General features: G+C 54.0%; 4 protein-coding genes across 4 annotated transcripts; 1 reads left to right on the top strand and 3 right to left on the bottom strand.

Moving 5' to 3' along the window:
• Nucleotides 1–2274: 2274 nt before the first annotated feature.
• J4E84_009042 (uncharacterized protein) lies at nt 2275–2925 on the bottom strand (the record flags this gene model as incomplete). The annotated part of the gene is made up of 3 exons (XM_049391608.1): nt 2275–2466; nt 2531–2737; nt 2791–2925. 3 exons carry the CDS (start codon nt 2923–2925, stop codon nt 2275–2277), a joined length of 534 nt encoding a protein of 177 aa, XP_049240736.1.
• Nucleotides 2926–3446: 521 nt separating this feature from the next.
• On the top strand, nt 3447–4408 carry J4E84_009041 (uncharacterized protein; the record flags this gene model as incomplete). The annotated part of the gene is made up of 2 exons (XM_049391607.1): nt 3447–3936; nt 3984–4408. The coding sequence occupies 2 exons, from the start codon at nt 3447–3449 to the stop codon at nt 4406–4408; spliced, it is 915 nt and encodes a 304-aa protein (XP_049240735.1).
• A 1161-nt stretch (nt 4409–5569) lies between these two features.
• On the bottom strand, nt 5570–7954 carry J4E84_009040 (uncharacterized protein; the record flags this gene model as incomplete). The annotated part of the gene is made up of 4 exons (XM_049391606.1): nt 5570–7601; nt 7655–7668; nt 7728–7868; nt 7919–7954. 4 exons carry the CDS (start codon nt 7952–7954, stop codon nt 5570–5572), a joined length of 2223 nt encoding a protein of 740 aa, XP_049240734.1.
• A 1234-nt stretch (nt 7955–9188) lies between these two features.
• Nucleotides 9189–12588, bottom strand: J4E84_009039 (uncharacterized protein; the record flags this gene model as incomplete). Its single annotated transcript, XM_049391605.1, has 2 exons — nt 9189–10319; nt 10369–12588. The coding sequence occupies 2 exons, from the start codon at nt 12586–12588 to the stop codon at nt 9189–9191; spliced, it is 3351 nt and encodes a 1116-aa protein (XP_049240733.1).
• Between the last annotated feature and the right edge of the window lie 721 nt (nt 12589–13309).

Here is a 13309-nt window from a genome sequence, read left to right as displayed (position 1 = left end):
TACAGTAGTAGCTTGCAGCGCGCGCGCATAGGTGCCACCCACCGAATGGGGGTACAAGCCAGGATGGCTTTCCGACAGACACTGAGTCGTCGAATACAGGCAGCGGGATCGAAATGACGCATCCCTCCATATTGTGGATAGGAACGCGGCTGAAATCAAAGACCCTTGTTTTATCCCATGCATACCATCTCCCGTTTTTTCTCTGTCTCGAAAACTTCCAAATTCTTCTCACCAGCTGACATAGTGACGGCAGCGGCCCTTTGGTTCGGGACCATGGCGCGGTCTCCGGTCGTCACTTGCGATACCTCGGTCGCCGGTTTAGCCAACGCGACCTCGTCATGACCTTGTCTCCGCAATGCCATCATTTGGCGTCCCGTGAGCGGTGGGCTTACGACAAGGGGTCGGTCTTGGCTCCCGTCATGCAGCGTCAGCCCCTTGCTAGCCGCAAGACCCTTCTTACCTCAGCGAGTGGGATGTCTGCCGCCGCACCTTGGGCCGCCAAAGGCTTTGGTTCTATGCTATCATTCGCTTTCACACCCACCGGTCCCGTCACTCATGGTAGCCCCTGCCATTAAAGTCGGAGTTGCGTACGAGGCTGAGTGGGACGCAACGATGTCACTTGTTTCACTCGAAAGCGCAAAGCCCCATAGCTGCTGACGTCGGGCTTTCTCTCTGCGTCGCGTCGGCTGCGGGACTTTTTATTTTCTCTGCTTTGCAGGGAGTGCCAATCACGATGCTCGCTTGTAACAGTGGGTCACGCGCTGGAGACGGTCCGAAAGCAGCCTGAGATGAGATCGTAGTGTGCCTGACGGCTGTAGAGTCGTGCCATTTTTCGAGTAATGATCGTCGTAAGGACGCGACGACTTACAGCATCGCGAAACTTGAGGCAACATATCGCGTTACGAGAACGTGACGAGGCGAGTGCGTGACTCTTTCGCTCCGCTTGCTACTGGTTTCCGCCGCGCCTGTTGGTGCCCGGAGAGTGCGCTGTAATCTAGCTTGCAATACCGCCGAACCACCACTCAGGACAAAGTATCTCCGCCATGGTCCTAAACACCTGTCTTTTCGCCACCCGCTCCGGCTCCTCTATTTCGGTCGGCCTTTGAAACCGCAAACCTTGTGGCCACCACACGGAATTGCAAGCCATCATGCAAGCCAGTGTTGCGTTTTTGACCGTTGGTTCGTAAGGGAGACACCCTTTCGCTTTGCTATCCTAATCTCCGACGATCGCATCTCCAAGTAGTACCATGCACCGACACGCTCACCAAGCGAGGGCGGAGTGCCTTAGCTGAAGCGAACTGGTGTCGTTGGGTTATAGTTCCGCATACCATGATATTCCAGGATGCGAAGTCCACAGCCTACCAGCATGCACTTCCTGCGCAGCCGTCTCATGTTAAGCGACCATGGCTGGTAGTATAATCTCAATCCTGGTCGTGTCTACGCCGCCTGAAAACAACCATATGAGGCTTGGGATTGCATGCATTAATGCCCTTGCTATTCTTGATCTTGACGAAAAGAAGGGTCTCTGCAGCGGTTAACTACAAGGATGATAGGACTATGGCCATACGCCTCATCTTCACTACACATTGCGGTGCTACCATGTCATGAAGAGTTGAGGGAAGCAGGTTTGATAAGGTCATTCGCTACCGCTATTTCCACATGATGTACTATGAATCCTTCACAATCTCTGGCTGCGACAAGCGGGACTTGCACTTTGCATTCTACGTCGTGATCCACTATGCTAACCCTCGTCAAGCATGAAATCCGCTTCGCAGAGATGAAGCCGCCAGCAGAGACTACAAACACGGCTTGCGCGTAACACAATGCCAAGCCGAACTCCACCGCCATTCCTCGAAGCAAGCACCAGATTCAAGCATCAAGTAATCTCCACTACGACGCCAGCTAGTCAGCACAGATGCGTTGTCGTCCGCTGGTGGTGTAGTACGTTATCCTCCCTAAAGTGGGTCTCATATCGAGATTGAACCAACCCCGCGTTCCCAAGTCTGATCTACGACAGTTTCAGCCCTCCCGCGCCTGTTGTAAGGTATCCACACGCTGAACACGCGCAGGTCCGGGTGCCTAACCGATGCTTTTGTGCCTTCCTATTTTGTTGGTAGGCGTGTTAGATTCCGTGTCTCGGGACCCATAGGACGCGCAATCGTCCTCTCGAGCAAATTGCTCGCCTAGAGAAACTTTGGTACTCTTTTGTAATTTCAGGATTCTTGTATCCCGCTGCTTTCGAAGCGGGCGATGTCGGCGTCTTGGGATCGGTGCTCACTCGCGTCCGTAGGAAATTTTCTGTCGCTTCGTCTTGTTGCCGTCATCGTCGTCGTCGTCGGCTGCCTTCTTCTTCTTGCTTCCTCCTGGCCTCGCTCCGTTTGTAGGTTGGCTCGATTCGCGCGTAGGGAATGACGAAGTCGGGGTAGGAGCGTGCGATGGCGTCGCGGAGCCCGGTGTGGAGGATTCCTGGAGTGCAGTCAGCATCAATTCTCTGGCTGTCCATGAGCAAGCGCGGTATCTCTCCACGTACCCTCAGGAAGCTTGTAGAGCTCCGACTGAATATCCGGTCTGCATCACTGATGGGCGCTTTCCGTCTGGTCGCGGTGCCTGCTCCTCCTGCTGTTGTGGTGGTCGCCGCTCCCTTGATGTAGTTGTCGAAGCCCTTGATAATGTTTCCGGCGCTCGTTTCTTCGAGGTACTGCGTCTCGACTCGGAGGATGTTGTCCTCTAGTTGAAGCTGCCATGGAAAGTCAACACAGAAGTTCACAACGCGTCATTGGCTGTACTGACCAGACTGTTGTCGATGATGCGCTTCTTGTTGAGCGATTCGCGCAAGTCGCGTCGCAGTCTCTCGTAGTAGGGCATTCCGCGCGAGCTGTCTGCGCCCGTGTTGTTTGCGCTTCCTGGCGCCGCGTTCTCGGCCATAGTGATACTTCGGATGTTGGCTTTTGGTAATTCCGGAAGTAGAGGTTCGCGGCTGCAGCAGTTGTCGTCGGTCCCTAGTCCGGTAGATCCCAGGTAAACGGTCGCGGTTGCCTTTGGGTGAACGCGGAGGCTAGCGTTGCTGAGCTCGGGCCTCTTCAGCAAACGCAACTTCTAGATCTCGAGCAACGATGCCATCGCACCACATCTCCTTCCCTCCTCCCGCCTAGCTGCCATCTGTCGCCTGTACAGTCGCCGACACCTTCCGCTTACCAACGTCGCGTATACCTGCTCCGGACGCGCTCAAGCACCCCGCGCCGAACCTCCGACCTCTCAGTCGCAACAACAAATCAGAGAGACCTTGCCCGCGTGACAGCGACAGAATCTCTCCCAATCACCCAAGCAGCAGGCCCATCCTACTGTGTTTGCGACTTCACAAACATCGTCGACGGTTTTACCAAGACAACAACAATCTTGCGCCCGGTGTATACCAAACTTCGAGGATTGCTGCCTGAACTATGGCAATGGACGCCAAAGAGATTGAGCTCCGTGGCAAGGCCATCGGAAAAGCCGTGGCCGAGGGCGAGCCAAGCGCTTCTGTAATCAAGCTGCTCAACGACTTGAAGACGGGTGTGCAAGCGACCGAGGATCTCTTGCGCTCGACCCGCATTGGTGTCACCATTAATCGTCTGCGATCGCACAAGGACCCGGCTGTACAAAAGCTGGCGACAGAACTGGTAGCAAAGTGGAGGGACGAGGTCAAGAAGAAGCAGCCACCCAAGATGAATGGTCCCGCAAAAGCAGCCGCGAACGGAGGTGCAGCATCTTCGCCAGCTCCTCCACCCTCAGGGACTGCGTCACCAGCCCCCAGCCTGGCCAAGAAGAAGCACGACGTCGCCGCCGACAAGCGCAATCACAAGACCGACAAGGTCAAATACCAGGTTACTGGGGACGAGGCACGCGACAACTGCGTAAGGCTGATGTACGATGGCCTAGCCTTCATGAGTGAAGCGAGTAAGTTCGAGCATATGGTGTACCTTGTACTTGACTGACATGCGCAGTGCCGGACGAGATTCTCGGTGTCGCAAAGCAAGTCGAAGCCGCCGCCTACAGTAACGCAGGTAGCGTAAACAATACCTACAAGGAAAAGATGCGCTCTCTCTTCCAGAACCTCAAGAATAAATCGAACCCTCAACTCCGCAGGCGCGTATTCAGCGGCGATATACCCGCGAAGCAGTTTGTCGTCATGACACACGATGAAATGAAATCGGATGCGCGCAAAAAAGAGGACGAGGAGTTGGAGAAGCTCAACATGAACCAAGCCATGGTTGCACAAGTCGAAAAGGCCATCTCCAAGGAGTTCCAGTGCGGAAAATGCAAGCAGAAGATGGTCAGCTACAGTCAAGCGCAGACTAGGTCCGCTGATGAACCTATGACTACATTCTGCGAGTGCATGAACTGTGGCAACCGGTGGAAGTTCTCATAGACAGTGGTCGGTTGTGTTCACGTGTGGTGCAGATTGTACGCGTGCGTGGTGTATCAGTATAGCGGGTTGCGGCAAACATTGAGTAGCGGGCGTTTATAAAGGTGGCATCGAGGGCGTCGGTCCATTGCGGAAGAGTGTCTGCGTTTCGACTTTCTGGTCTAATCTGCGGAAGGAAAAAGCAGATGCAAGCTTCTCTTCTTTCGGCACTGATGGAGAAGGTTACTATATCAAATATAATTTGGTCCCAATTCTTTCACAACCATCGCTTCTTCCATCCACTTCTCCAACACATGTTTGCCATATTCATGGGTTCTCTGGAGGTTATTCAGACTCGATGTAAGAATAGTTTTCTTCCTGAGAGACCATTTAAAGGCACTTGTATGTATAGATTTGCTTTACCAATAATGACCAGCATACTTATCGCCAGTAAGAGTAAATCTTCCAAAACGAGCTCAGGTCTTATTCGGACTTCAGGCTCCATCTCCTTATTATTACCTCTCTCGCTACACAGAAGCTCTCATGTTCTTTTGACACGATTTGAGCCGTCATTCTGTACTTGTCTACAGCCTGTTGAGCTACAACACCCCCTTCAAGACTTCCGGCTATTTCCTTCGCGTAGTAAGAGTAGACGATCGCCGGGAATTACGAGGAACGAAAGTCTCGAAAACTCACCCTGTCAAACGATAGACCACATGCAAAGCCATCTTGACATCACCAGCCAAACACAGCACTGTCGAGGTACAAAGTGAACAGCCTCACCGTGCACAACCCCTACCAATAGACCCGTAACAGATGTCAGAACGATAACAACAAAAGGTCATAGCAACTCGAGAAACAGTATAATTCGCTATTCTTGTCGTCGCCATGGACTCGCAGTTTTGCTCAAACGAGTACGCTACAACGGTATTCCGAAGATTGAATATGCACAATGCACCCGCCCAATCCGTGGGGGATGGTAAATTACAACGCCATCGTCAAGTTAACAAGACATAGAGAGAGACTGCGAGAGGAAAAAAAAAAGATACTATGCAATGCACCGCCGACGCTTTGGTTTTCGGCCTCATCCGCTCAGAAAAGACTCCAACAGGTGAACTTGCTGGATCCAAAGCTAACAATGCAACAATCAACGACACTCGGTTACGGCCCGGCACTCCAAGTCTCCTAGAACTTGAACGTGCTCTTCTTCCGTCCTAGACTGAAGCGGTTTTTGCCGTCCTTGTCGGTGTCGGTGGTGGGTGTATCGGGCGGGTTGTGCTCGTCTGTCGTGCCGTCGTGCTTGTCCTTGCCTCCGGACCAGAATTTGGGTTTGGCTTTGAGACTCATTGATGTGTGCCTAAAACGACTCAATCCGCTCATACCCTTGACGCTGCCAAAGCCATTCGCAGCCTTGTCCTTCTCCCCGACCGCATTTGTAGGCGGTGGTACAACCTCCCCACTCGCGACGCGCTTCTTCTCTTCTTCAGCTGCTGATGTTTTGCTGGCTTCGAGTGCTGCACGGAGGTCATCTTCTTGTTTGCGGTAGTTTTCGCGCCGTTGTATTTCCATCTCTTTGCGCTTTTCCCTCGCTTGCCTCTCAAGCTCCTTCTGTTGAGCCTTTTGTTCCTTCTCTTCTTTGCTCTTGCCGAAGAGCCCGAGATTACTTTTACGCGGAGCGAGTACGGGAACCTGAGTTGTGGTATGTTCGACTGGGTGATGGTCGGTGTTCGTTTGAACATGTGCAAGCGGTGGGGCGGTAGCTGCATGGTCGAGGCTTGCGAACTTGTCGGCCTCTTCCATCGTGGGGGTGGTCGCGTTGTGGAAGGTATGATATGACTGGCCGTTGACCCCGTTCGCTTTCGGTGTCGTGACTTCCTCCTGTGCCATCTTGGCAGCTTGCTCTGCCTCGGCGAGAGCGTCGGCTTCTTGCTCCTTCATCATGGCTTCTTCTGTTGTCTCTTGGTAAAACAAGACATATGCACAAGCCAGCACATTCTCTCCACCGAAAAAGTTCCTGACGTAGGCTTTGTCTACCGGCTCAACCATCTCGTCGTCGAATAATAGCCAGCCTCGATCTTGCGTCTTGATGATGGATACGTAGTGACCATGATAGGGTCCACCTCCTATGTGCACCACAACTGCATATAGCTCGTATAGTCTGTCTGGGTCTTCTGCTTCATCGGTGGTGTTGAACAGCCGGAGGTAGAAGGGGTATACGACGCGGTGGAAGAGCTTCTGCAGGCGCTGGAGGTCCTCGGTATATTTAAAACGCTTGAGATGCAAGGCAAGAATTTTGGGTAGTCGCTTGATCTTCATCCTCTTTTCCGCCTCCTGCAAGCCTCCACAGTTGTCGCAATGGAATTTGTTTCGTTCACACAACATCTCCTCTTCTGAGAACTTGCGCAAACAGCTCGTCACTGACGAGTGCTGTTCTAGATCAACAGACAGATCCAAGAAGGCCTCGTCTCGCTGTGATGTGTTTTCGCATGTGAGGCATCGTGTTTCGGACGTTAATGTGCCTTCAAACAGCTCGTGTACCCACCCAGAGTTTGACTTGGCAGAGGCCACCGAGTTCCGCGCGGTCACTACTTGGCCATCCGTTACAGTCTCGCCGTCCTCGGTTATCTCTTCCACTTGGGCTGGGCGACTCTTGGAGTAATTCTCGACATTATCTACGACCTCGTTCAGCAGTAAGTTCAGGAACTCGTGTGCATCCTGGTGCATAGGTGTCCGGAACATCTCATTGTCCCGCCGCAATATCTCGAGAAGTTTGTGTGGGCTGACGACGCCTATGCGTGATCTGTGTGCTATGACGGCCTCGAATATATCTTTCAGCGATGAGAATAGCGATTCGTTCATGCCATATGCGTTTGCGTTCTCGTAGTCCATCTGCAGAACCGGACCGGCCGCCAGAGCCTGCTTCTTCTTGTACTCTGGCGAGTCTTTGTTATCCTCGGGCTTGGTGCCTGGGGGCTGGTTCGTCGCGCCTGGCGTGGTTGCTGGCTTTGCGGGACTTTTGGCATTTGGGCTGGAGAGTGAGGTGCGCCCCGTGGGCGAGAGGGCTGTACTCTGGCCATTTGGGAGGTTTGTGTTGAGTTTGAGGGGGCCTGACGTGGGCCTCTCGAGGGCTTCTGGGGGCGAGCGCGCGGGAAAGTTGATGACCTGTTCTCGAAAGGGCACTGAGTAGTATAGACACTGGACTATCGAGTTGCAGTAGCTGGCGGGCAGTCAGTATGTGTCGGGACGGGAGTGGACGAGACGTGTGCATACCATGTGCTTCCAAACTAGAGCATAGCGTTGTCAGCAGGCGACTCGCGAAGGGCGGTTACGTAGCCAGACTTACATTCTCAAAGCCGAAGAACTTGTCGCTGCCGTCGCCGCGCAGAGGGCCCGCGTTGAGCAGCAGCTTCTCGAGCGGCGTCACCTCGGGCGCGTTGGGGTCTTTCCTGACGGGTATGCTGCCGGTCGCTGGGCTCAACGGCGGCTGTGGTATGTCAGTCAGGGCCAGCCATTGCCGACGAACGCGCGACTCACAGCACCGGACTTGATGCGACTGAAAAAGGAACTCATGGCTGGGGTATCGTGCGCAGGGAAAGGGTGGGGTGCAGGCGGACGAGGGCTAATGCGACAGCACTTCAGGCGATGTGGGCACGGTCGTGGTGCGAACGGGCTGGGGAAGGTGCTACTGGGTGCGGGCCCAGGGTTGTGGAAGGAGCGGAGGGCAACATGGAGGCCGGCAGAGGTACGAGGCGTGAAGGATGCAATTCACGCACAGCGGCTTGGAAGGCTGGCAGGTTGGGGAAGCAGAGCCGGAAGACGGACCAAGGCGAGGCGAGGCATGGCTCTTTGGGATAGCTAACGCGACTAGAGGCGCCATAAGAGAGGCCGATGCCGAGAGATCCCCACGACCTGGCACACGCGACCCCGCCAACGAGGAACCGCCTCGGACTAACGCGCTGAAGCCAGCCGTTCCATCCAATGCTGTCCCGGCCAGCGAATTGTATCACCCACGCGGTGGGGCGCGATACCGAAGAACATGCATAGAACATCCGATGCTGATGCCCCATCGCGACACGCTGACCCTCGACGGCACCCAGCCCAGCCCGTCGACGGTGTGCCTGATGGACAAGACGCTCAGCCGCCTGCATCGAGGCTAAACTCCCACCAGTCATGCGCCGCGCTTCTAGAACAAGACTGGCAAGCAACCGTGGCGCTTGTCGGCTGCCAGAGCGCGATCGTCATTGGGGGACGAGGGAACTGCTTCTAGCGTCTTCCCATACTGTGGTTGTGACATGCACTGCAAAAGTCCAGAGCATGACGACACCAGGCCTGACAGTCCAGAATTTCACCCCCGCCAAGTCGCTGTCAACTACACTCAAAGTCCAACACCGACACCCATCTCAACATATTGCCGGGGCCATGCACATGATTCAATAGCAGGCGGGCACCCTCCCGTCTTATGCAGCACGGCACACATCCCCCGCATATCAGCTTCGACGACAGGGTATCCATGGTGGGTCCGAATGGGTGTGCGGCAGTCATGCGTTCATGTTAGTTCCGTATTACTCACTACATTTCTACCTCTGTCGCTGTGGACGACGAATTACAAGAAGTGTACACGTACTAGATACACTTGCCTCACGAAAATGCCCAAGGCGGGTGTGCACTGTTGTGCGCCTGCCGTTGAAAATAGCCACGCGAGAATATCAGCCACCCTTTTACCCGAACTCCATCTCAACTCCTCCAAATGCTGATAGCCCACGGAACACAAATATGACACATGAATGATACAACAAAACAAGGCTTAGAGTCTCCGCAGTCGCTTGCCAGCTCCCAGCTCGATAGCTGTGCGGCTGTTAAGAATGAGCTCCTCGTTTCCACCCTCTGGCGGGTTAGCCTGGATGTACTCGCGCCGTATGCGAGCGGCTTCTTTGTCCCACGTATCTACGCGCTCTTTGAAGTCTGCTGTACTTGCTGTCGCGTCGTCTCGTGCGTTGCTGGCTTGGTCGAGGTAGGGCTGCTTGACTTCTTGCTCTGCCGTGCGCCACCGTAAGCCCACAGCATTACGGATCTCCTGCTTCGGTGCTTTGGCTTCAGGATTGCCTGTCCTAGCTTTGTGGGCGTCATCGCACTCCTGCTTGCAGATGTACCAGAAGTCCTTGGTGAACAGCAGGAATGGGTTGACTCCTGTACGTCCTGGCTTGATTGGACGTTCACCAATCTGTTCCAATATAGCCCCTATAATGGCAGCTTCATAGTCTTCGTCGCGTTGTATCCGTCCAGTTTTGTTATCTCTCGACTTCGACGTTGATGTTGGAACGGCAGGCTCGAATCGGCGTTTCGTCTCGACGCTGGGTGTCCCTGGCGATTGTTCGATCTTGACTACTTTCTTCTCAACAAGTGGGCTGGGTATCTTGATAGGCCCGAAAATTGTCTCAGCAACCTCCGCAGCAACCCGAAGGCCTGACAGATAAGCGCCGTGTACCGTTGCGGGATGTGTACCACAAGTCGCCTCTCCGGCGAAATGTAGTGGGCCATGGGGTCGCGCCATGATATCGTAGTCTCCTGCTTGTGTCTGTGGCCCGACGTATGAATAGCTGCCTCGGGCGAACGGATCTTTTTTCCAACGCGTCACTATCGCTTCTGTTGGGAGCGGAACGTGGTTCGGTGCGAACATCGCGTCGAGCCGGTCCGTGACCTCTTTAACGAGCTGATCGTTCGACGTCGCTTCGGCATAGTGAGCAGCGTCGCCTGCCATCAGCGCTATCAGCACTGGCTTCCCGCTTGTCTTGATACAGTTCCAGAAGAGATAGAATCGTCCTCGTTTCGTAGAATAGTCTTCCGGTCGCATGCTGGCTTCCTCTTCTGCTTTGTTGAGCAGGCCGAACATGTCTCGGTCTGGCTCCCAGAAGGCCTTTTCGTATACGAGAACGATCTATGCATAGTATTAGAAAGGGTAACAATGGTCTCATAGTTGAACTGACCTTGTTGAGGAGACCGAAACCCATTCGTTCGATAACGTCCTGCTTCCAGTCAGGCAGAGGAGGCTCGAACTTGATTGACCCGGACTTCAGCACTCCCAGTGGGGTTGTTAAAACAACCTGGTCGGCCTCGTACATCTCGCCTTTTGTGCACTCAATCCTGACAGCTTTGCCCAGGTGCTGCTCCTCAGTGTTGTAGTGAACGGCTTTGATAGGGGTGTTGAAACGGACATCCAGCTGACTGGGACATTGCCAGAGGCCGCGCGGAACTTGTTGATAGCCTCCGATCACCTCGCTGTGCTCACCTTCAAACTCGTTGCCGATGTCCTGATCCCAGCCGCTCAGACTGAGCTGGTTGACGCTTACTGCATTCGCATATTCGAGATTAGCGTGATGCCAGTTCAGCAGACGCATGTCTCTAGGCTTCAGATCGACAAGCGATTGGTATTGGAGAAGACCCTCGTCCATAGTCTGCCCAAGTGTGGGATACTGGGACGCTTTCGCAATCGTGTCAAGATCTAAAGACTGCGTCCTTGATGCACCTGCTTTGAGTTCCCAACCCATACTTTGCACCGTGTCAGCTGCTGTGACATCCGGGTTAAAGCCAGCGCTGAGTTGGTACGCTCTACCAGCTAGCTTCTCCACCCCTGTTGTCGGTTTCTCTTGCTTCATTGACGCGGTGCTCGCAGCGTTTGCGGATAGGGGAGCATCGGAGTGTTCTAATTCGGCAACGGTAGGACCGCCAACATCAGCTGGCTCACGGCCAAAGGCCATCAGGTCACGATCACCTTCTACCGTCCTATGAGCTGCTGGCTTGTTTCGGTATGCTGCCGCTCGTTCGAGGACATCGTTGTACAGCTTCTCCACCAAGATGTCTTGACCCCTCTCCACAACCGTGCCATCGTAGTCGTAGAGTATAGTGTTGTCGCGAAGACCGTGGTAGGGTATGCCGAGCTGACCTCGGATGATCGAATTCAACGGGTTGCCGTGTTCGAATCCAGTAACGATCTGAGCGCCCATCTCAGCTGTACAGCGATGCCCAGGTGGGAGTGTAGAGCCGGACTGCTTGAGAAAGGGGTGTGAATAGACACGGCCCCCAACGCGTGGGCGAGCTTCAAGGACAGTAATCTTAGGTGGAAGTTCTCCTGCTTCTGTCAACTGATCACCAAGCTGGGCGAACAGTCCTTCCAGATGGCGAGCGCATCCTAGCCCTGACATACCCGCACCCACCACGATTATGGTCCGTCTTCGCGCGACCTTGGCTTTCGACTTGGGTAGTGTACCAGTAGTATCAGGCACCTCAGCGCATCCGAAGTTGATGTATCCATTCCTCATGAGCCACAAGTGTGCCACCTTCGCGAGGCCAAAATAGCGCTTGTCACGAGCGCATCCCGCCGCTTCTTCGAGAGAGACGTATACCAGAGGATTGCGATGCCACAAGCGAAGTATCGCGTTCCTGATGTTTAGGTAGATGGTAACCTGGGCGTGAGTTACATGATCTCGTAATAGCTCGTACTCAGCAGGATGTAGAGTAAACGGGTTGAGCCGACTGTTCTCTGCTGCTAGGATACATTGCCTGCCAAACTCTGGCCAGGAAAGCTCTGCAGGTATGCTTGAATTCGCCTTCATCTCAATGACCTTTCCTTTCGCCGGAAGAGAGTTTGTCCTTCGATGCTTCTTCGGCTGTTCGTGTGACTGCGGAAGCTCGGGGGTTGAAGATGCATGTGATGTGCGACTCAGGCTCTGTGGTGTTCTTGTCGTAAACGCTGCGTCCCTTCGATGATCTTTCAACGATGAATGAAGTTTCGCGTCGTTTCCGTTGGCAATCGCATGCGAACTGCCGCCCTTCAGATGCGATGAATGTTTGTTCGGGATATTAGCCAGGCCGTTGATGCCTGAGTTTGGTGTGAATGGTTTTTGCAGTGGCGAAGGTGTATAGTTGGCCCCATATCCATTAACGAATGCACCTGGAGTGGACTCCTCCCCTTCTTGACTTGTACCCAGTTCTGATGTATCGCGAGAATCGCCGTAGTGCACGGACGACGCACTCGATTCCCGGCCGTAGCCCAGGTTACTAAACCCAGGTATAGGTGCGATGCCGCCTTTCAGATGTATGCTATCATTAGACATTGGCATCGATAGGAGGTCATCGTGAGTTTGGTCGAAGAGATACGTGCCGTCATCGAGTGCGGTGGGATCGGCTGTGGATGCGATGGAGAACATGCTGATGGAGACCCGGGGAGAGAATGGGAGGCACCTGACGAGGAAGCGGCTACGGGCCGCAGTCAGTAGTCGGCCAAAATTCCACTACGAATGTCAGAACGTGTAATGAGTGAGAGTTATTGCGAAAACATGAGGGGTTCGGTTGAAGTTGTAGCGATGGTGGCAGGATGCAAGTAGACGATAGACCTGATGCCCAGAGTTGGAGGTCGAGGCACGAAAAGAAACGCGCCATACCCACCTAGGCAAACTCCGTCCAAGCCAACCCCGTCGTTCCTGACTTCATCCCTCTCCCGCCCACCTCGAGGCGCCCATCTGCCATCCATCATGGCCATGGTGGACTTGCGCATACTTTCTCAATGTTAATGTGTAGCTTGGCATCCAGGAAGCGCCGATAGCTGCAATGCCGACCCCGCTCTTACGGAAGCGAGCAGTGCTACAACTCGTTGCGACACCCAGCCCCAGACATCCGTATCTCCATCTCGAAGGCCTTCACCTGGGTCTAGATATTGCGCAAGACATGCATACACTCTGTTCATACCTCACCAGCAGTCGCGATAGCATGGCTTCGAGGCTTTCAATCATGCCATACATGCCTGCATTCATCATATTGCGCCTCCTGGGGTAAGGCTCGACTGGCGAAGCTAACTGAGAGAACCGATAGAAGCATATGAGAAGAAAAAAAGGCAATACATGTTATCGTACATAGTAGGTACTTCGATAC

The sequence above is a fragment of the Alternaria hordeiaustralica genome, assembly GCF_023758085.1.
Source record: "Alternaria hordeiaustralica strain BMP 2776 chromosome Unknown scaffold_25, whole genome shotgun sequence".
NCBI lineage: Eukaryota > Fungi > Ascomycota > Dothideomycetes > Pleosporales > Pleosporaceae > Alternaria > Alternaria hordeiaustralica.
Note: the sequence above shows the minus strand (reverse complement) of the source record. Positions and strands in the feature narration are given on the sequence as shown.